At 36.0% G+C, this 23261-nt stretch overlaps 2 protein-coding genes across 3 annotated transcripts; both read left to right on the forward strand.

The window, feature by feature from the left end:
• The first annotated feature begins 1719 nt into the window (after positions 1 to 1719).
• Positions 1720 to 10417, forward strand: LOC148916393 (uncharacterized). 2 transcript variants are annotated; one of them, XM_089055325.1, is made up of 2 exons: positions 1720 to 2057; positions 9799 to 10417. In XM_089055325.1, the coding sequence occupies exons 1-2, from the start codon at positions 1797 to 1799 to the stop codon at positions 9823 to 9825; spliced, it is 288 nt and encodes a 95-aa protein (XP_088911451.1). In that variant the 5' UTR covers positions 1720 to 1796; the 3' UTR covers positions 9826 to 10417. The 2 variants fall into 2 exon arrangements, with proteins under 2 accessions (XP_088911451.1, XP_088911450.1); XM_089055324.1 differs by lacking the exon at positions 9799 to 10417 and adding an exon at positions 7230 to 7464.
• Positions 10418 to 11414: 997 nt separating this feature from the next.
• LOC103335890 (threonine--tRNA ligase, mitochondrial 1-like) lies at positions 11415 to 21906 on the forward strand. Its single transcript, XM_008238926.3, has 22 exons — positions 11415 to 11564; positions 14094 to 14185; positions 14381 to 14577; positions 14651 to 14900; positions 15001 to 15090; positions 15376 to 15465; positions 15582 to 15656; positions 15764 to 15892; positions 15999 to 16088; positions 16740 to 16828; positions 16916 to 17012; positions 17091 to 17177; positions 17563 to 17647; positions 17791 to 17885; positions 18471 to 18503; positions 18606 to 18692; positions 19096 to 19188; positions 19677 to 19769; positions 19859 to 20083; positions 20796 to 20867; positions 21333 to 21404; positions 21535 to 21906. The coding sequence occupies exons 3-22, from the start codon at positions 14450 to 14452 to the stop codon at positions 21628 to 21630; spliced, it is 2076 nt and encodes a 691-aa protein (XP_008237148.2). The 5' UTR covers positions 11415 to 11564; positions 14094 to 14185; positions 14381 to 14449; the 3' UTR covers positions 21631 to 21906.
• Positions 21907 to 23261: the final 1355 nt, after the last annotated feature.

Below are 23261 nucleotides of genomic sequence, written 5' to 3' on the forward strand. Positions count from 1 at the left end.
TATATAATTTAAATAAACCTTTTTTATTTGAAAAGAACATATATATATATATAATAGAATAATATATATAACTATTGAAATGGTATTATAAAAGTAAAACAACTATAAATATACTTTTCCTTCTTACTAAGCTAATTACTTAAAAATATATAATAACATTTATTTTTCTTTATTCAACATTTAAGAAAACGGACTCTCACAACATTGTACATTTGCATTAACTAATTTCCATTAATGTGGGGAATTGTTAGAAAATTATAATATATATATATTTAGTCAATTTTTTAATAATTGAATGAAAATTAAATTGTGGGACTTGTGACTTTAAGTACATAACTTTTATGAATTTGTATGTATCCATTGAGGAATAGTCATGTTCTTAACCGAGGAAAAATACAATATTCTTTATTTTGTTTGTGAATAAAATAATAATACTTTATGTGAAAAGTTGCATTGTTTCATAGAAATTGAAACATTGCACTTCTTGGCTTAAGTTGCATTGTTTCATAATAATTGAAACATTGCACTTCTTGGCTTATGGTTGCAACATGAAAAGACACATTTGTTGATATTTTTCAGTCACATCTTCTCTTAACAGAGGCCTTGTTGCTTATAAATGAAGAAGGTCCTACAACATTTCATTCATCCAATTGTCATCCAACAATAGTAGTTTTTAGAGCATTCATAGCATTATATTTTTGAAATATAGTGAGTTAGTAAGAGAGAATTCATACACAAGTTTGAATTCGCTTTTCTTAGGGATTGTAATGCTACTTCAACAAGAAGTTGATCGTTGTATCCTGGGAGATGTTTACCAAACAAATCCTAAAAGCACCTGTGAGGAGGCAATTTCGTCTTAAGGAGATATAACCAAGTTGTAGACTTGATCATCTTTAAAGTAAATATAGCAATTTCATCTTAACATTTACCTTGTCATTATTTTCTTGTATTTATTTCGAATTTATAGTGAAGTTTTATTTTTGAAATTTTGTAAATATAGCAATTATCTTTATACTTTTACCAATAATCTTAAGACAGTGTTGAATGTTTTTTTTCTTCCAAAGTTCTCCCGGCCAATTCAAATCATATTAGGCGGTTTGGTTTGGTTTTGATCAAGAAAAAAGTCAAAAAGTTTTAAAATTGAACTTGATTATAATGGTTTGGTTTGGACCTTTTGCAAAATGGCCTAAATCGAACCAGACCATCTTTTTGTATTTTTGTTTTTAATTCATTTTATTTTGTAGTCCTCTTATTGGATAATAACTAAATAAGGATGTTGAATTTGAAGAGTAGTTCTATTAGTTATTGAACTTTGAATTTTAGGATAGGTTGATACACTAGAAAATGAAAATTTGTGTTGCAAATGGACTAACAAAGATGAGATCATGCAAAAGAAAAAATAATTGGGCTTATGTCCAAAGGATTTAAGGACTGCCCAAACTAGTGGAACAAAACCGAACCAAATAGTTTTATTGAAATTGATTCAAAGAACAATTTTAGAGTAAAACCCATACAATCCGGACCGTGCTCACTTCTACTACTAAATTGTGCTAAATTGAGTCGGATCTATAGAGTTAGAAAATAAATGTTTTTATTATTTTTCCATTTTTTTTATGAACATTATTTTTCCATTATTGCGTCATAGTGATTATGACTTTCTAAACACGTTTATCTGAGGCTTAACGTTTAAATTCGGAGTCAAATCTTGGTCAAAAGGGGTTCAATCTATTTCTCTTTAGCAAAGCAAGAAAATTTGAAGAAAAAAGAACTGAGCGAAGAAGAGTGATGCTTTAGAAATGGAGACGGTGAACGCTCAGCCACTGCAAGCGAGGGCTTACGAGGGGGAAGATCAACTGGTGCATGTACCGGCAGAGTTGGAAGGCGACTATGACGAAGGAGGTGGTGCTAAAGCGGCCATGAATGGAGGGGACCAAGCTCGGAGGAGCTCTGGAGTAACTATGAGTCGCTGCAATTCGGCTCTGCCTTCTCGGACCAGTGAGCTCACCATCGCCTTCGTGGGCGAGGTCCACGTTTTTCCCGTGGTTACTCCCGATAAGGTTGGCTTTCCGTCTTTCTGCTAATTTCATTTTGAGTCCGTTTGGTTCGTTTCTCTCTGTTTGGTTCCCGGGAAACATGAGGAAAATCAAGGATTATAAATTGAAAAACAAAAGGAATCTCTCTCTGTTTTCTTGAATGTATATTTGCTTGTAGAACTCTTTTGTCGAATAAATAACGTACTAGCTAGCAACAATAGCTAATTAGAGGCAGACTTGTGAGGACTTTCCTTCTGGTGAAAAACTTAGGATTGGATAGCAACAGAATTTTCCATAGCAGGTTAGACAAGTTTGAAATCCGTTGATGATTCAATAATTTTGGTCCCTTTTGAGTTCATTCTCAAATTATAGTTTAATACTAGTGTCCCAGTATCATAGAAATTAGTTGCCCGTCAGTTATGGGAAATAAATGAGTAGATTTAAGCCCTTTCAGCTAGATCAGTCCACGTTATAGTTCTGGAAATTATCAGCAATTCCTTTCTTTCTTGTTTTCATATGTACCTGTTGGAACTTGGAAGCATTACCAAAAGGCTGTTTCTTCTGTGCAAGTTACATTACGCAATAAGGTGCTCCATTTAATCATTTAGATGTAATGATATGGTTCTTGTTTATTTTTTTCAATCGGAAAACTTGAGAATTCATTCCCAAGTTTAGGACCTGGGTGATACTATCCTGGCCAAACAGCTGGCTAAAGGAATGAGTTTACAATTGTTATTATGCCAGAAGGTCAATGGTTAAGTAATGATAGAGAATATTAGAGGCCTAACCAAAAGTTATATAATAAAAAATTACTGTACTATTTAATTATGTTTTGGACTGTAGTCTTTGACGTGGTCATTTTGATGGATTAATCCCTGAGCAAGATACCATCTTTAGGGGACCTTAAAAACAGTCGAAAATGGCGTTTCTGTCTTCTAATCACTATAGCATACATATCCGAATTACTCTAATAATTGGTAAAAGAAGATAAGTTCTTTCCAAAGGCACACTGTTAATTGGATCTGTAAAAATACATTTGCCGTTGACTTGCATTTTTCTTTCTCTCAAAAATGGGAAAGTTGCATAGTGATTGACTTCTTTGCTTTTTGGCTATTCATATGTGAGTTGCACAGATGAATGGTTTAAACATGGTGCAAGCTTTAGTGCCTATGCTTCACCCTGTATAAATCTGCTGCTTGGTTTCTTTTGGGGTAATAATGCCTGATTTTCTGGAATATTAATTACAGGTGCAAGCAGTTTTTTTGCTGTTCCTGTATAAATCAACTTGCTCTTGTTTTCCCCCACACGGGCTAATATTTCTCTAATTGTTGATGCCTTTTCAAAATTACACTCTAGGGTATAAGCGACATCTCATGAAATTCAAAACTTTCACGAAGAACTGCATCTCTTGTTAGGTTCTGTGAAAAACGGAAAGAGAGATGCTTTGAAAAGAAAATTCGATACACTTGTCGAAAAGAGGTTGCTCAGAGGTATGAAACCTGTCTTGCTAACTTTCGTCATATTGCATGGTGTTGATTATTTCTCTGGATGTTATAGTGATTGCATGCAGCTCCTTGTTGAAATATTCTGGTGGTTCTCCAAAACTATGATTGGAACAATACGGCTGTGAACCCAAGTTCTAGTATTTCATGACAAAAAATGGGTTTTAGGAAGTTGTCTTTTCTCTTTCAATGCATTACACAACAATCAGTGATTTTCTTCCCCAGAGTGATAAAGCCTCTCAAAGATCTGGGTGAATGATTGATCATAAAATACAGGCCTTTCCTCCTGCTGGTCCTGTCCACAACTCGTTTGGTTGAGAAATAAATGATATTATGTGTGAGGAAAAAAGAAGAAGAAATTATATGGATTTTCTGCATGTGGAGCTATTTGGTTGTTCTTGTTGGAAGTTTGAATTAAATTCAAGAACTTTTGTCCCACATTGATAGAAAGTAGAAAGAGTGAGGTCTTTATAAGTGTGGAAGTGCCACACTAAGTAAATGGAAGTAGGCCAAGTGGAAGCAATTTGGGCTTCAAAATCGATTTGGGCTTTGAATATTATATAAAAATATAATATTCAATAGTCAAAAAGATGGGCGTTAGGAGCCAAAGCCAAGGAAAGGTGACAAGGGTGAAGTGCCTGTCATGGAAGCCAAAGCCAATGTCGTTGAGACATCAAAGCCAAAATTCCAGAATAACAAGGGCAAGAAAGTTGCAAAGAACTATGGCAAAACTCATGCACCAAAAGGCAAGGATTTCAAGAAAATCAAAGGTGCTTGCTGGGTATGTGGAAAACCAGGGCATAAAGCACAAGATTGCCGCCACCGAAGAGACCAAAATCCAACCAATCCTCAAGCCAATGTGAGTGAAGTCAATGAACATTTTGTGGCTGTAGTGTTTGAAACCAATCTGGTTTCGACACTAAGGACTGTGGGTTGATACAGTGCTACTAGGCACATTTGTGGTGACAGAAATCTGTTCACCGATTACGAACAGAATTCGGTGGTGAGAAACGGTACATGGGAAATGCCTCTGCATCTGCAGTTGAAGGCAAAGGCGTGTCTTCTGAAGTTCACTGGGAAGGTTTTAACCCTTTTGGATGTGCTGCATGTTCCTGAAATTAGGAAGAACTTAGTGTCTGGGCCTATTCTTAGTAAGAAGGGTTTCAAACTTGTATTTGAATCTGACAAGTTCATCCTAACCAAAGGAGGGCTGTTTGTAGGAAAGGGTTACCTTGCTGATGGTTTGTTCAAACTCAATGTAACTGGCAATGATGCTTTTAATAATAATATAAATAAGGTTTCCGTTTACTTTGCTGAGTCTTCTAATATTTGGCATGCTAGATTAGGTCATGTAAATTATCGATCTATGCATAGAATGATGCATCTAGGTTTATTGCCTAAAATTGATATTGACTTTGATAATAAGTGTGATACTTGTACAGAATCCAAGTTTTCTAGGCAAACCTTTAAATCTGTTCAAGGAAGATCAAATGAATTACTTGGATTAATTCATAGTGACCTTTGTGACTTTAAATCTACACCAACTCGTGGTGGGAAAAATTATTATATAACATTTATAGATGATTGCAGTAAGTATTGTTATGTATACTTAATACATAGCAAGGATGAAGCCTTACAGATGTTTAAGACATACAAGGCAGAAGTTGAGAATCAACTTGATAGAAAAGTGAAAGTACTTAGATCAGATAGAGGTGGAGAATATGAGTCCACTGCATTTTCTGATTTTTGTGCAACTCATGGAATTATACATCAAACCACTGCACCATATACACCGCAACAAAACGGTGTAGCAGAAAGGAAAAATAGAACTTTCAAGGATATGATAAATTCCATGTTGAATAGCTCTGGGCTTCCACACAATCTGTGGGGTGAAGCCTTACTTACTGCAAATCACATCTTGAACAGAATTCCACATAAGAAGAGTAAACAATCTCCTTATGAAATGTGGAAAGGACGGATTCCTACATACAAGACACTGAAAGTGTGGGGTTGCCTAGCTAAAGTACAAGTACCCTTACCAAAAAGGGTAAAACTTGGACCTAAAACTATTGATTGTGTTTTCATAGGTTTTGCTAACACAAGTGCTGCATATAGATTTTTAGTTATTAAATCTGATATTTCTGATATACATGTTAACACAATTATAGAATCTGTTGATGCTGATTTCTTTGAGGAAATTTTTCCTTACAAAGAAAAGAGGTCCGGTTCAAACAAAAGGAAAGTACATAATGGAAATCCTGATGAACCATCCTCTTCAGGTGTCCAAGAAAAGGAAGTGGAACCTAGAAGAGGAAAGAGGACTAAAACACCAAAAAGTTTTGGACCAGATTTTGTAAGTTTCCTGATGAAGAAGAACCACAAACTTATAAGGAAGCTATGGCTTCACCTGAGGCTCCTTTATGGAAGGAAGCTGTTAATAGCGAAGTAGAATCCATTATGCAGAACCATACGTGGGAATTGGTTGATTTGCCACCTGGTAACAAACCAATTGGATATAAATGGATTTTTAAAAGAAAGCTAAAAGCCGATGGTACTATTGATAAATACAAGGCACGTTTAGTTGCTAAAGGGTATCGGCAAAAGGAAGGGTTGGATTATTTCGACACTTATTCTCCAGTATCAAGAATTACATCTATAAGGATGTTAATTGCTATAGCTGCAATACACAATATGGACATACATCAAATGGATGTAAAAACAGCTTTCTTGAATGGGGAATTAGATGAAGAAATATACATGGAACAACCAGAAGGTTTTGTGGTAAAAGGTCAAGAAACTAAAGTCTGTAAACTTGTTAAGTCTTTATATGGACTTAAACAAGCACCAAAACAATGGCATCAAAAGTTTGATCATACAATGATGTCACACGGATTTAAGATCAATGAATGTGACAAGTGTGTTTACATAAAAAACAATAAGAATTCTTGTGTTCTTGTATGTTTATATGTTGATGACATGCTCATAATGGGAACAAGTAAGGATGCGATAAATTCTACAAAGAAGATGTTGAATTCAAGTTTTGACATGAAAGACTTAGGTCAAGCTGATGTCATATTGGGAATTCAAATCAAAAGAAATAATGATGGGTATATTCTTACTCAATCCCATTATGTAGAAATTTTTTTAAGAAAGTTTGGTCAATTTGATTGCAAACCTGCTGTGACTCCTTTTGATGTAAACTGCAAGTTAAAAAAGAATAGTGGAGATGCAATTTCCCAATTGGAGTATTCCCAAGTAATTGGGAGCCTAATGTATTTAATGAATTCTACTAGGCCAGACTTAGCTTATTCAGTAAGCAGGCTTAGTAGATACACAAGCAATCCTGGACATGATCATTGGGAGGCACTAATCAAGGTGCTAAGATATTTGAAATACACACAAGACTATGGATTGCACTACACTAGATATCCACCAGTTCTAGAAGGCTATAGTGATGCAAATTGGATTTCTGACAGTACAGAAACCAAATCAACTAGTGGATATGTATTTACATTAGGTGGAGCTGCAGTATCTTGGAAATCCTCTAAACAGACGTGTATAGCACGCTCTACAATGGAATCAGAGTTTGTAGCTGATGAGTCGATTTTATATTATATATTTAACCCCATTCTTAGTATATTTTGGTTAATATTTTGGAAGAATTTTGATACTTTGAATTATATTTCTAATATAGGTCTTCCAACTTCCTCTGGAGCAAAACATAATCAAATGGACGAATTTTGGAGTAATTCCAGTTGGAGGACGTTCGTGAGTCACTTAGCTTGATCGTGTCAGAATTTCAGACTTTTCCACCAAGCGATGATTTCAATAAATAAAGGAGCAGTGCGCTATGCTGGAATAGTGACGTTTTGGGCTTTTATTGCGATTTTAGAGCCCAAGATGACCTCGGATGGGTTCGTGGCCTTCTGGAGAAGTGTTCGAATATTTTTATCTTTAAAATGAGCTATCTTGAGATTTGGAGGAGATTTGAGACCAAAACGTGGCTGGGCAGATTTGGGCAGATTCTCCTAATCCAATTTGGACTTTATTTCCTAGTATTATTTTATTTTAACTTAATTTCCTTGTATTGGGTAGCTAGGTTATAGGAGGTATTTAAGCACTGCAATTTTGGGATCAGAGGCTTTTGAAGCAATTGCCACTTTGAGGTGTTTTCATTCTTACTCATTCGAATTATATTTTCTTGGATTTCAATTATGATTATAACTAATGGGCGAGGCCGTCCTTAATGAATATATAGTTTTATTAATTTGCTTATGAATGGATGCATGTTTGCTTTGAATTATTAATCAGTGTTTAAAACTATTTATCTATTTTAATGACAATTAGGATATGTAGACAAGTAATTTGATGCAATTAACATCACCATTGACTTCTTGTGATTAGTAATTGTAAGTTCCTTACGCTCTTAAGGGTTGCATGGTTTTCATTTTCACAAAGCTTAATGAGTCTTGCATGTTTATATTTGATCAACATCACAGACGGATTGCATGTTAGATATACGCTTGATCACAAGGAAAGTATGCATTAGGAAAACCTAACCTTCAAAGCATATATGTGGAAATTCATCATAGGATTGGTTGGCTAAAAGTTTTCTCTAAATTGTTAGTCTTTAAATCCTTTATTATTTCCCAACTTTCAGACTTTTTCAAATTCATAAACTTCAAATCTTTGATAAAATCTATTTTAGTTATTAATTAAGAGTTAGTTTAATTACCAAACAATCACAATTGCATGAGCATTTATACTACAATTACCTTGTATTCTTGCAAGTATTTTGATGATTTAACAACAAATTGGTGTATACATATACATCATAATACAATTAGACAATTGCTCTCAAATGGAATTATATCCATTGACTATGTGAAGTCAAAGGAAAATATTGCAGATCCTTTGACAAAAGGCCTACCAAGAGAGCAAATCAAATTTACATCGAGGGGAATGGGATTGAAGCCAATCCAATGAATCAAACTGACGGAAACCTAGTTGATTGGAGATCCCATGGTCTAGGTTCAATAGGCAAACTGGTTGGGTAAGATTCAAAAGGTGAACACACAATTTAACTCATTCCTATGATGATTAGTGTGTTGTCTGTTGATGTGAAGGTTATGCTTTGCATTTAATGACACTAATATCTTATTAAGAGGAGTTTAGGCAGAAAACTCTTAATTGGTGTCACCTATATGGGAGTAAATGTGGGGTCGCATTTATGAGAACGGAAAATTAAAAGGCTAAGTTCTCTAAAGCTCTCATGAAACCTGGGATATGTTCAGGACCAAAATGAACAAAAACGTATGAACTAACGTTTGTTAAGATGTTATATGTGTGAGACATATTGTCTAGGTTTACTATAACGGTGAACAGTTCAAGATCAACTATATCCACTGCGTCATCAAGCAAATTCGATATGTTTTCACTAGGGTAAGTTCAAGTCCAAAAGACACTTTTCCTGATGTATATAACATCTGTTTCCTCTCAAATGCATTACATACATTTAGCAGTAAAAGTATCACATTTCAAATGTGGGGTCTAGAATTTCGATTCAAATGTGGGGTATTGTTGGAAGTTTGAATTAAATTCAAGAACCTTTGTCCCACATTGATAGAAAGTAGAAAGAGTGAGGTCCTTATAAGTGTGGAAGTGCCACACTTAGTAAATGGAAGTAGGCCAAGTGGAAGCAATTTGGGCTTCAAAATCAATTTGGGCTTTGAATATTATATAAAAATATAATATTCAATAGTCAAAAAGATGGGCCTTGGGCCTTGGGGCACTTGGGCACTTTCAGATTTAAAATTATTTTTTGGTTTCGAATTAATAATTTTTTATTAATTCGGATTAGTTTTATTAACTGTTTTCTAACAGTTGTGACTCTTCTGATAAGGTTTCAGAAGTTTATTTAAATCAAATAAGGCCTCATACGTTGAACACAGAAAAAGCATTCTACAAGCATTTCATATTGTCTGAGAGGAAAACAAACAACGTTCGCCAGATTCTAAGTCCGAGTGCTAGGGCTTAGAATACAGATAGTTGAATCCTGGGAGGCAGTCACCTGTAGAACTTCAAGCACCGAGAAGGGGTGAAATTACTGTCTTTAGGACATTGCATCAAATCTGCAAGCCTCTATCTCAAATTCAAGTCAGTTTTATTTATTGTTCATATACTGTATTCTGTGTTACAGATTGTTATAAATTCTGTTTATATAATTGTTTTAATCAGTCATTGATAATTGTTTTTTCCAACAGTTCTTGTTTGTTGTGGAGGTGATTTAGCTTTAGTTTAGTAACCTGCACTTTTGAAGTTGACAAGAATTTGGTGCTAGTACCCAACAGCTCATATGTGCACTGGCAGCTCGGTAGTGAAAAGGTTCACTTTGAAGCAACATTGTAGCTCTTCCAGCAGCAACATTGTAAATGTATCAGAATCATTATTTCTTTGCAAGAGAGTCTAATCCCATGAAACATAATAATGACTACTCCTTCCAGCAGAAAATTTTGACCTTCGAAATCAGAGAAAATATCATCTTTCACACAAACACACACCCGCAGATGTAAAATTATTTTTGTATTAACAAATCGGTCTAGGAGTGTTACCACTACCTTCATTGCCATATTAAGGTTGTATTTGGTCTTTTATCAATGAATATAATCCATGTATTAGTGCCACATCCAGTGATATTTACATCTTGGGTTAATGACCTAAATGACCCCCCAACTATTGCTCAATTATCATTTTGTTTCACCAACTAAAATTTTCAATTCAAACGTCCTTACACTTTTTATTTTGTACCAAGATGGTCCATCCGTCAAAGTCTGTGTATTATTCCATGAAATCGAGGGACAAAACCGTATTTTTAGGTGAGTATCCTCCTCTAAAAGGGTTATTGATCTCAATGGTCCCTCAACTATTGTTCCAGTATCATTTTGATCCACCAACTAAAATTTTCATTTGAGCCATCCTTCAATTCTTTTTTTTGTTTTTGTATCAAGATGGTCCTACTGTAAAAATCTGTCAATTTTATTGTTAAATTGCGGAGTAAAAATGTCTCTATGAATTAAAATAGTAATATATAATTAAAAATTAAAGGAAACTATTATAGGAACTTGTACCTAATTTTAAAATTGAAAAAATTGAATCTCACCACCAACATGGCTTTTTTTTAATGACATGGGACTTAAAAAGTAATATTTTTTTCTCTATTGTTTAAATTAATTAAAAATTTTAAAATAAGATAAATACAAAAGTAAATAATAATAAAATTGATAGACTTTGACGATAGAATTATCTTGATACAAAAAAAAAAAGAAGTGAAAGGACGGTTCAAATGAAAATTTTAGTTGGTGGACCAAAATGATACTGGAGCAATAATTGATGGACCATTTTAGTCATACACTTCGATAGAGCTTCTCAAAAAGTCGCATATACCCTTCAAAACTCATCACGTGGCCATCGCGTGATCAAAAGTGACGGAATCTGTCATGGATGGACCATCTTGGTACAAAATAAAAAGTTTAAGGATGTTTGAATTGAAAATTTTAGTTGGTGGACCAAAATGATAATGGAGCAATAGTTGAGGGACCATCTAAGTCATTAACCCTTACATCTTGGTTAACACTGATTGATAAAAACAGTCTCTATAGAAGCTATTAGAGACTGATAATAGAAACAGTCCCTATAAAATGTTATTGGATACGGATTAATAATTTTCATGACTAATTATTTGAATAAAGTAGAGAATAAAGCACGGAAAAACTGAAAACCGTGTCTAAATCCCTCCATCATTTCCAATAAGGCACGAACCAACACAAAGACAGTGCCAACTAAAGACTTTATACATATACACTAGATTGTCTGCTGCACCATTCTTTCTTTTCTTTCTTCAGGCAGGCAAGTCTCGCTCTCTTTCTCACTCGCACTCTCACTCCTCACTCTATCAACCCTATCTCGTTCTCTCTCTCAACCCTCGATCCACCTCCTCCCTCCTCTCTCTCAATCTGGGCTTTAATCTAAGGTATGAAAATCCCTAAGCTTTCGATGTTTGGGTGTTTCTGATTTGGTGTTTTTGGACTGGTTTAATTTGTCGGTATTTGATATTTGGACTATTTTTGTTTTGCTGTTGCTGTATTTTTGGTTTTGATGTTATTGTTGCTAGTATAGGAAAGAGAAGCTTTAAAAGAAAAAGGGGAGAGAAATAAGAGGGAAGGTATTCTACTGTTCTGTTCTGTTCTGTTCTGTTCTTGTGCATTTGATTTGTTACTGATTTTCTCTTTTATTGGCACCTGTGATTTTGTCTGTATTAAAATCATGGGTTGCATGAACTATACTAGCTAGACAACTGTGGGGGGCTTTCGTTAATTAATTGTATCATGGGTTGCATGAACTATAGTGAGTTACGGATGCATTTGGAATTGATGTAAGTGTATTGGGTGCTAGGAATGTGGGACTCATTACAAAAATTAGGCACTGATTTTTATAATCAGTGACATATTATAAATAGAGGACCTTTAAAAGACACTTATATATATATATATATTAGTCCTTAATACTACAATAGATACTGTTTTCAGTCCTTAAAGAAGCCAAAAGGGATTGATATCACTCAGTCTCTTTTGAGCCTTTTTTTAGTAGTGTAATTGGATGTGGTTGTGGTTCTTTCTTCGTTCCTCTCACTCACACATACCCCAGACAAATTCTTGGATTTTGTCCTACTTTATGATTATACAACTTGATACAAATATGGGTACATAAATACGATATGATATAATATCCTGATACAGAAAATCTCCAAAAATGTAGGATATGAGTACGATACGGATCAAGGATTTGAAAGTCGGCTGGGCAAAACTTACATATTAAACTCAAGATTACGAGTGAATTCATTAATAAACACAAAAAGATACATCTATTCATGGGAATGTAATGAGCCTTACCTTAAATGCATCTCTATACATAAATAAAAACTTTAAAAATATATAAAAAATAAAAATAAAAATCACAAGTAAATGCAATACAATACAAATTAACACTATTTAAATTTAAAATTTTACCATGCAAAGGTTAGATTAGAAGTTTTAAATTCCTCAATTATCGTTGCGTTATCGAATTAAAACATTAGTTAAATATATATAAATTTCTATATAAATAAAATAGTTTTTTTGTTTGTTAGATAATCTTCTATTATATTATATTGGCCCATAGGATAAAGTTTTTAAATAATTCACCCGTTACCATGAAGCCAAACCTCATAAAACAGATAAAACCAAAACTAGCCCATTAAACCCATCGATAATGACAAGAGGCAACCAAGTGTTGAACACTAAACCCACCGTTTCACTAAAGGAGGCTAATCACAAAACGGTGTGTTTTGTTTACAAGGGCACCGAGACAAGCCAGACATCGTCTTCTTTGCCAAGCACATAGTCAATGGCGGACTGTGCAGGCGCAAGGAGGTGCACCTGCACCTCCGGCCGGAAAACTCCATAGAAGCTGCTAAAGTTGCACCTCTGCTCATGCACGGAAGGTGTTCGATGAGATGTGCAAATGAAGGGCTGCTGTGCTGCTGTGTGCAGCGCGACTTCTCTTTTTAAAGCCTGGCCAAAACGACGTCGTTTTGGACCAGGCGCTGCTTTAAAAAAAATAAAACCTAGCTATTCGTGGATAAAGGTTTAAAGAAACAAACCTGCCATTCGTAGCCATCGTTTTGGACCAAAAAAAATAAAACCTAGGTGGGCCATTCGTGGAAAGGTTTAAAGAAAACAAACCTGGCCATTCGTGGGCCATTTGTTCATGGTCATGGATAAGCCAATTTAAATAAGGGTTTAAAAAAAAAAAAAGATAAAAAAAGGGGAAACTGCTGGGCATTCATGGGCTTCTATTCTAAGGGGCTTATATAATTCCTACCTAGGTTTTAATTGAAACTTCTCTTATTCAATTGGGTTTTGGAAGTTCCTTATTTAAGTGGGATTGAAAATTCTCTTTATAAAAAACCAATTTAAATCACTCAAAGTGTGTGTGCATCACAAGAGTCTTGTGTTTTTTTTTCTTCTTGAGTACGCTAATACAAAGTAAGTCGGATGCATATTTTTTATTTTTTATTTTTTTGTGGAGCTTTTAGCTTTTAAGAATTGCACCTCCGTTGAAAAATTCCTGGATCCGCCACTGCACACAGTGCCTCCTCTGCAACTCAGAAAAGAAAACTCTTCGCAAGAAAGGTCACTGAGGTATTTCATCGAGCAAGTGGTGGGGGTATTCTTTCCCAGCCACCAATTGGTGAGTGTAGGCCATGGCTGGCTGGGCAACCAGTTAGAGATGGAGTTCTTTTTTTTTGGCTTGGCTAACACATTTACCTATTTGCTTGGCTAAAATAATATAAATATATAAACATATATCTGTAAAATTAGCATTTTGGGCCTTTTTTTCTGGTTCCTTATGTTTTTCTAGGCCATATATGACTTGTTTCAGTTCTTGGGCTGGGCCCAAATGAATGCATCAAACTTCAAAAGGTATAACATGCAACTAAAACCGTGCGTATTGTGATTAGGGCACCTAACGTCATCTTCTTCACTGGTTAGCGGCGTCTTCTTCGCACAGCACCTGTCTGCAACTGAAGATTCGCAGCAGCTGCAAGCGCAAGTAAGTTCTTTTCTTCTTCCTTCTTCTTCTTCTCTTTTGGTTGCCGTCAAAATTACCCCTTGACGTATCGTGACCGTATCGATGGAGTATCAGATACGTATCGATGCCGTATCGGATACGTATCGATGCCCTATCGGATGCATATTGATGCCTTATGAGTCAAACATGAACAATTTCTGATATCTCATTCTGTAGGTGAAGGACCCGCTACTCATCTCTCTGCTCCTCCTCCTCCCACTCAAGCAAAAGCAAAGGTGAACGGCCATGGTGGTCCAGGCCAAAGATGAAGCCTACCTCGAGGCTGTCATTCCCAAACGCATTGAACTCTTTGAGTCCATCCAGGCAGAACAACGTGCTGCTCGACAGTCTCTCCCCTCTTCTGATCCTATCAGGTAAACCATAAACCATAAACCCTAAACCCTTTAACGTGAGTACCAAGCAACTCCTAAAGTGAGGATTTTTTAGGATTACATTGCCGGACGGGAAGGTGAAGGAGGGCAAGAAGTGGATAACTTCCCCATTTGAAATTGCAAGTGAGATTTCAAAGAGTTTGGCTTCTAACGCTTTGATTTCTGAGGTCAATGGGGTTCTATGGGACATGAACAGGCCTTTGGAGGGCGATGCTGAGCTGAGGCTCTTCACATTGGACTCATTCGACAACAATGAGGATGTACGCCACACTTTCTGGCATTCTAGCTCCCACATTCTTGGACAGGTAGGTACCAAGAGTTATTACTGAGATTTTTGGTTTGGTTTTGGTTTACTGTATTGATTTGATTTGGATCGGATGCTTAACAAGTTTCCATACCGTGCAGGCACTTGAGGTCGAGTACGGATGCAAACTCTGCATCGGTCCGTGTGCCAGAATTGAAACAAGACACGATATGTGTGCCACTAGCAAAGAGGTTTTTAAATAATCGTACTAGTTGTTAATTTAAATGTAATATTTTATATGTTTTCTGTATATTTTGTCTCCTTCTTTGGTTGACCAATATGTTGCATGGAATTTTGTTTGCGTATGTGGTTTCCTTCACGTGCAATTCAACTACTAGGATAGTTAAAATTTTGTGATCCCAGTTTTGAGAAGATGTTTTCTTTTTATGGTCGTCTAAAATATATTTCGTGGTTTTTGCTATGTGTTTTTGTGGTTTCTCATTTGGTTCCCTTATGGAATGATTGAATTCAATCAGGGTTTCTACTATGATGCATTTTATGGAGATTTTGGCTTGAATGATGAACACTTTAAGCAAATCGAATCATGGACAGAGAAGGCTGTTAAGGTATTGTTTGTTTTCTTGTAATAGAATTCATGTAAACTTGTTGTATGGAGGAGACTGTTGCTCCTTCATTTCTTGTTATGAATCCTTGACTGGTTAGTTGTACTATATTTCCCCAGGGGAAACAACCTTTTGAACGCATTGAAGTATCAAGGGAACAAGCCCTTGAGATGTTTTGTGATAATAAATTCAAGGTAAGGAAAGGTGCTTAGTTTAGTTTCTAATCAATAGAATGATTTTCTTTTTAAAACTACTTCTCATACATGCATTCAAAATTGATTTAAGATTTATTTTTGCTTAGGTTGAAATCATCAATGGCCTTCCAGCGGACAAAACTATAACTGTATATAGATGTGGCCCTTTGGTTGACTTGTGTCGTGGACCCCACATACCAAATACATCATTTGTCAAAGCATTTAAATGTTTGAAGGTATGTGTTCTATGTGTGTTAGAGCCGTAGTTTGTAAGATTTTCTTTCATCTCTTGTTATTAATGTATTGAGTGTCTGTATTCAAATCATGAATTTGCAATCCCAGGCTTCTGCAGCCTACTGGAGGGGCAACAAAGATCGTGAAAGTTTGCAGAGAGTTTATGGAATATCTTATCCTGATAAAAAACGTTTGCAGGTGACATTATGTTTTGACGTTCTGTAAATTTGGTTTTGGTCTTTTTTATCTTTTTCCTTGTATCAGCTACTATTGCTGTGTTTTTGAGTGTTTGTTAAATTTAAAGTTCCTTGTACAAATTGTTGCACTAATTCCTTTAATTGATATCAAAAGGAAAAGTGTGCATAGCTGTTCCCTTTATGGATTGGTGGATTTCTGGGTATAAAAAAATATCAGTGCAAACTCATAAAAATAACCAAATCCCTTGGTGCGTTGGTACTGAAAATATTTGCTGTCATCTGTTAAACATGAACCCCTTTAGAAAAAACACACACACACACATGAACCTGACAGCTCTAGTAGTATATATGTCGCAGTTAGAAGTGGTGCTGTTCTCTCACGACATTTGATAGAAAGTGGACACCTATCTTTATATTTATTAGCTGTTTGGGTGTGTTTGTGAGATATGTTAACTGAAAATAAATGGTGCTGCTTGAAGTTCAATGGTTTCAAGCATTACAAGTTGGTGTAATTTTATTAAAGCAATGATGTCGAGGACATGAACTTTTCATACCCTCTTCAACATAAGTTAACATGTAAATTTGTAATGGTCAGATTATTATACTTATTAAATTACTTATTTTCTTACAAATACATACCTTTTTTCTGCAGGAACATATCCATAAGCTAGAAGAAGCAAAAAAATATGACCACAGAGTGCTGGGTAAAAATCAGGAACTTTTCTTTTTCGACCCAGTTAGGTATGTATTGAGTTCGTATTTCTTAATTTTTTTAATTGACCAAGAGTGAATGATTTTCATTTGATTATTTCCACTCGTCAATTGCAGCCCAGGAAGCTGCTTCTTCCTCCCTAAAGGGGCTCGGATTTATAATAAATTAATGGAGTTCATAAAGCATCAGTATAGAGAGAGGGGATACGAAGAGGTTGGTAGTCAATGTTCAGTTGTTGCATCACCCTATTAATCTTAAATAATATGCTCATTGTTTTCTTTGCTTTGGTAGGTTATATCACCAAACTTGTACAATATGAAACTCTGGGAAACATCTGGTCATGCTGAAAAATACAAAGACAATATGTTTTCGGTGGAGGTTAGTTTTTATATGACTTGATACCATCGTGTTTGTTTATGTTGAAGCAACTGTATGCTTAAAAGTAATCTTACATGTGAGGGATCAAGTAGTGGGAAGACAGATTGATGGATAAACATAAAAATAAGGTCAAAACATAGATTTGAAAATGTTTATTTATTTATTATTAGTTCTGTGTATATGAATGATACTAAATATTGGATAATGTCATGAAGAAGAAGGCTATGTTGCTAAAACAGTAAAACAATATGGAAATCATAGTATGAAATTCAATGCAGATGATTGATTGAGATCATCATCTAATAGTCATGCGGTGTAAATGAACCGGGCTAAGTTTATCTTGATTTTGTATCCTTTTATATGACGAAGTCAAGTTCCATTGCAGATTGAGAAACAGGACTTCGGATTGAAACCAATGAACTGCCCAGGGCACTGTGTAATGTTTCAGCATAGGAACCGTTCTTATAGAGGTATTTTTTCTTTCTTTCTTGAGCATATTATTCACTTGAATTGCTCAATATTTTCTTGACCTTGGTAAAACTGTGATAGACCATCCTTTGCTGTTAAGGACTTGAACTTGTTACTTATGTGTCCGTTTGATATTTATGCAAAGAACTACCTCTACGAATGGCCGATTTTGGGGTGTTACATCGGAATGAGGCCAGTGGCGCACTCACTGGATTAACACGTGTCAGGAGATTCCAGCAGGTATACTTTGTTTATTTTTTTGGGTTCCTGGCATTTACTTTAGATATATATATTTTTTTGTTGAAAAGAAACGAAATTTTATTGAAACAAAAGCAGATTACATATATAACAGAAACCGTGGCCAAGAGGGCCACTATAAGCACAGACAAGGAAAAGAACAAAGCCAAAATAGCACTATAAAGCAACTGCCTTCCAATCTAGAAGAATAAGCTGGAAGAAGATCCCCTTAAACTCTGAGGAAGTAGATGCCGAAAAATAAACTCGATCGCATAACTCATCTCTCCCCCCACACAACCCAAAATACTGCCATCAAAGCGCAATAACCTAGAACTACGCCCCTCTTCCTTCCTCCAAAGCAATTAACACATAATTTAATTTTCCCATGCCACCCCAGCCACCTGAGCCATTCCCGAGGTTAATGCCTACAATTGAGCATTTTGCATAGGTTTGTATGGTTAGATGCCTACAATCTGTCTCCACCAAATCTCTCCACCATGATACTTTAGATGATGTTAATGTTGTAGGTTTGTATAGTTAGAGTATTAGTACCAGTTCCCAGCATTATTGACGTTCTTTTTGGTACAGGATGACGCTCATATCTTCTGCAGGGAGTCCCAAGTGAGTTAAACTTTACTCACATAGCTCCTAACATTTTACTTTTGTTTTTGTATTTTTGCAGTTTCGTTTTGCTTATAGTATTTTAATGTCTCTGTGTTTCAGGTAAAAGATGAAGTGAGGGGTGTCTTAGAGTTTATTGAGTATACCTATAATATATTTGGATTCACTTTTAAGCTGAAGCTTTCAACAGTAAGGTTCTGGATCCCTATGATTGAAGAGCTGAACATCTAGTTTTTCTTTGTACTTTTCGGTAGAAAAGTGTCATTGTTCTTCCTCACAAGTTATCAGCCTAAGCTGGAAGTTTATTTTCAATCTAAAATAGACGACGAATACTTCCAAGGGAATATCTTATCAGTCTTGTTGTAGATTTAGCTTCTATTTTGAGTGTGATGTCTGGATTTGGATTTTTAATTTTATTTTATCATCACATAGTATTGATAGTCTGATTTTACATTTTAACTCATTGGGTATGGGTTACATCTAATTATTTTGGTACTGCATAATGCTATGAGTTATAATTGTGTGTATCTATCTCTTGTCTATGAAGTAGGGGAAATTCATATTTATTCTGCCTCGTACGTTTATGTTGTAGATGCCAGAAAGCCACATGGGAGACTTGGCAACATGGAAGAAGGCTGAGGCTGCTCTTAAAGAAGCTTTAATTGAGTTCGGCAAGCCCTGGGAGGTACTTTTACTTGATACTCTAATTGCACATAAGCATCTAGCTTATTCTTCCTTTGGCAGCTAATGATAATAAAATTCATGTGGAAGACTAGTGTAGTTGCATGCTTTTTGTTTTTGTTTTTCCTTTTTGGTCACATTGGAAACCTATGACATCCTAACTGATTCCCCCACCCACCCTTACCACTTGGGCCAACTCCCAACGGCTTCTAGCTTATTTATTTTTTAGCTAAGTGGGTTAAAAACTTGAATAGCTCAGTCAGTACAGTTTTCATAATTGGCTTAGCTGGAACACTGAGCCAGATGGATTGGATTGGAGTGGCTTACCCAGTTTCTTCTCTACTCATTCACTTGGTGAAGGTAGAATGGTCAAATTCTGTGATTGGTGTTGTTTTGGTTGATTATCTGTACTTTTTAAAGCACTACAGTAGGGCCTCCTGAATTTCTAGATTGTGTCTGGAGTGTGGTTACATTGCTAGTCATGTTGCGCAGGTGAATGAAGGGGATGGTGCATTTTATGGACCGAAGATAGATATCACTGTATCTGATGCATTGAGCAGAGATCATCAGTTGGCAACATTACAGGTATATGATGATCACTATTTTTCGTTTCATGATCTCTTGACGTTTCATTTTGTTGCTGTTACCATTTTGGAAAAATGCTGTGGTTGTAGCTTGATTTTCAACTTCCCGACCGCTTTAAGCTGTATTACTCAGCAGAGGGTGAAGACGGCAAGATGGAGAGGCCTGTTATGATACACAGAGCTGTATTAGGTTCTGTTGAGCGTATGCTTGCTGTACTGTTGGAACACTACAAAGGGAAATGGCCCTTCTGGCTTAGTCCACGTCAGGCAATTGTTTGCCCTGTGTCGCACACAGCCCTGCCTTATGCTCTGCAGGTTGGCTTTTTTTTTAATTTTTTTTTAATTAAAAATTTTACTTTTCCCGTCTTTGGATCGACTGTTTTGCTTGAGTGTAGCTTGTGTATCGTGTAAGGCTATGAGCCATCAAGTTTTTTTATATCAGGTTGTTCATCTTGCGAGCCAATCACCATATTTCTTCAGTAGCCTCTCTATTGGTGGCCAACTGCTTGCCAAGCTAGAGTGGCTTACATTGTTTTAGTTCTATTTTTGACATTTTTGGTTGTGTCTGAGATACAGTTAGTAAACAACCAAACTGTCTGACATAATTTTGTCTGTGGAGAATGAAGATTTAGATCATGGAGTCATGGCTAAAGTCTTGCCTCTTTCTCCAGATTTCATCGCCTCTCTATCATATCTACTCTCTTTAAATATTTTTGAAGTAAAATCTAGTTAGTTTGATATTAGGTTTCGGTACTGAAGTACACTTTATTCAGATGCACAAATTCACTTGGTTACCGGTGAAGGAAACTGATCCAACCCAACCCCTCTTTGGTTAGATTAGGGTTTTGTTTTGTTTTGTTTTTTGTTTTTGGTATTGTTTGGTTCATCTTCTGTTGATAATTTAGGAAACTGATGAACTGAAAATATATTTTTAATTATTGATGTTATGAGTTGTACAAAATGCTTAATGGAGTACAATATCTTTAAGCTCAAGTCGTAGATAAAAACTGCATTTGCATTTTTGTAGGTACGGGATCAGATCCATCAGGCTGGTTATTATGTCGATGTTGACACAAGTGATAAAACAATTCAGAAAAAGGTGAGTATTCATAACTTGGGTAAATGCAGGATTTGATTTCACACTTGTGGTTCGATGGTTTACTGTCACAGGGGAGGTTCAATGCTCATGCTGCAGTCTGTAGTGTTGCATATATTAATATAATAATTACGTAATTAAGATGTAATGCAATTCCTATTATCAGTCAACTTGATTATGCCAAAATATTTCCAAATTCTGGAACTTGAGATAAACTAGTTAAGGAAAAGTAGTGCATGGTTCTTTTATTCTATTTCCATGCAGTAATTTTGAGTGCACTGTACAACACCATCCTGATGAGCCTAGGGATTTTGTGTCTCTTGCATGACACATAGTGAGGGCAACACCCCATTCATTTACGTTATGAATATGGCTTCAGCGTTGTCGATTTCTTTGCTGAACCGAGATGTAACATCTGAAGCAAACCAGCCTTGTGTTTGTTTACTGATACTGCTCTTGTTTTTGCAGGTACGACAAGCTCAGATCGCACAGTACAACTACATTTTAGTTGTGGGTGGGGAGGAAGTTCAAAATGGACAGGTCCTATTTTTTTCCTTCGTAATATTGTAATTTTTGTTTATGCTGCCCATGGTCCTTTGTTGTAAGTTAAACTCTGCCATGAAGTCTTCTAGTGAGAAGTTAATCTCTGATCCATCTCTTATGGTTTCAGGTTAGCGTAAGGGTTAGAGATAAGGGTGATGTGACAGTAATGAGCATGGAGAGCCTACTACAACACTTCAAGGACCAAGTTGAAGCTTTCCATTAGGATTCCCTTCATTTTATTATTTATTTTTGGCGTGATGCTCTGATCTGAACTTGTTGAGCCTACTACCGAGTTTGGTGCTTGATACACAAATATCATTTTAACACCTGCCAGCATCATTTCATTTTTTTTTGGGAGTGATGTTTTTTTTGGGTCCAAAGTGATTTGATGATCTAACACCGGTGGATTGTTTATTTAATTAAAATTAAATAAACAATCAAAGTCCTCGTTTGAGTCCTCAAACTTCCAAATGAATCAAAGTAGACTTTTCCGTTTCAACCTCCACTTGGTATTGATGATTACCATAACCCTTGATCTTCAACCATTGATCTTCAATTTTATGTATTTTTCCGAAGGAGAATTGTTGGATTTTGAAGAATTGCACACGACTTTCTGCCAGAATTGTATTTTTTTGGTTTTTGTTTCGAGGAACCTGTTTAGGACGATTTTTAGTTTGACAAGAAAATAATGTTCAGTTTAACTATTTGAAATAAAATTTATTATGTTTATTAAAACTTAACTAGGTCCAATCTACATGTCTTGGTATTTAATTTTTTTCCTAAACCAAAGCATTACCTTTGAATGTATTTAGAAATCCTAATGCTTTAATCTCAATGCATTTATTTTTCGAGAACTAGATTTTTGAGCCATATTTGTTCGACGCTAGTTTTGGGAAGTTCTTTTGCACCATGACGGCGAGCTCGCTCTTGTGAACGGATTGGAAATCGCAGTTGTATCGAAGAAGTTATGAGCGTTAGAGTGCCAAGGTGTTTTTAGTTTTGAAAAATTGCTGAAAACCCTAAAACACTAGCTCTCTCTCTCTCTCTCTCAATCGCACCATCGACTTTTCAACTTCCCAGTGACATTACGTCCACCATCCAGCCACTAACTGCCGATAACACCCCGACTCCGTTTATTTTCCTAATTTAATTTAATTAAGGGAAAATATTAATTTACTCTTGGGTTAAGGGTAATTTTGGTCAATTTCTTATCCGGGAAGATTTTGGGACCGTGAGTGGTGTGGTTGCGTAGGTGGTACCGAGATGAAACCGTAGACAAAGGTAGGCCTGAATCGGAGATTTAACGGTTTTGCGATCAAAACTTGTTCGGTGGCAACTGTAATTATTTCAAGTAAGTTTGGGGTAAAATCTGATTTTTCACATTTACCCTCACTTTCTCTCTCTTCCTCCCGCGTCTTCTTCTTCTCCTTGCGATTTTTCCTCCCGAGTTATCGCTCATCTAACGAAACCACCACACACCGCCACCTCCGACCACCCCGTCCGACGACCGGTCCTGCTCGAACTGCCTCTCCCTCTCTCTTCCCGGCCAAGACAAACCTTCTGACTCGCCAAATTGCGTAAACGTGGTTTAAATTGATCGGAACTTCCAGCCGCTCGATCTCTCTCTCCACCACCATCTCCGACGGTAAGGTGAGGTTTCTCATCCATTTTATGTGTTCTAGCTGGCTGTGGAATAGGTTTTGATAGATTTGCAGGTTAAATTCTTGAATTTGAAACTTAGGTTTTGGCCGGTTTTCAATTTGAAATTCCGGCCACTTGCCGTCCGAATTGGACGTTGCCGTAGTTGAAAAAGTTGCTCCATTCTTCGAGTAGTATCTAGGATTGGAAGGGTGA

This window comes from Prunus mume, linkage group LG6 (genome assembly GCF_029339155.1).
Source record: "Prunus mume cultivar Tortuosa linkage group LG6, ASM2933915v1, whole genome shotgun sequence".
In the NCBI taxonomy this organism is placed as follows: domain Eukaryota; kingdom Viridiplantae; phylum Streptophyta; class Magnoliopsida; order Rosales; family Rosaceae; genus Prunus; species Prunus mume.

Coding starts and splice junctions, on each gene's coding strand:
- LOC148916393 (XM_089055324.1), top strand. CDS start 1,797: ATGGAGACGGTGAACGCTCAGCCACTGCAAGCGAGGGCTTACGAGGGG. Junction 2,058..7,229: donor CCGTGGTTACTCCCGATAAG/GTTGGCTTTCCG, acceptor TTTCTAATATAG/GTCTTCCAACTTCCTCTGGA.
- LOC103335890 (XM_008238926.3), top strand. CDS start 14,450: ATGGTGGTCCAGGCCAAAGATGAAGCCTACCTCGAGGCTGTCATTCCC. Junction 15,657..15,763: donor TTTGTGATAATAAATTCAAG/GTAAGGAAAGGT, acceptor ATTTTTGCTTAG/GTTGAAATCATCAATGGCCT. Junction 19,189..19,676: donor AGTTCGGCAAGCCCTGGGAG/GTACTTTTACTT, acceptor CATGTTGCGCAG/GTGAATGAAGGGGATGGTGC.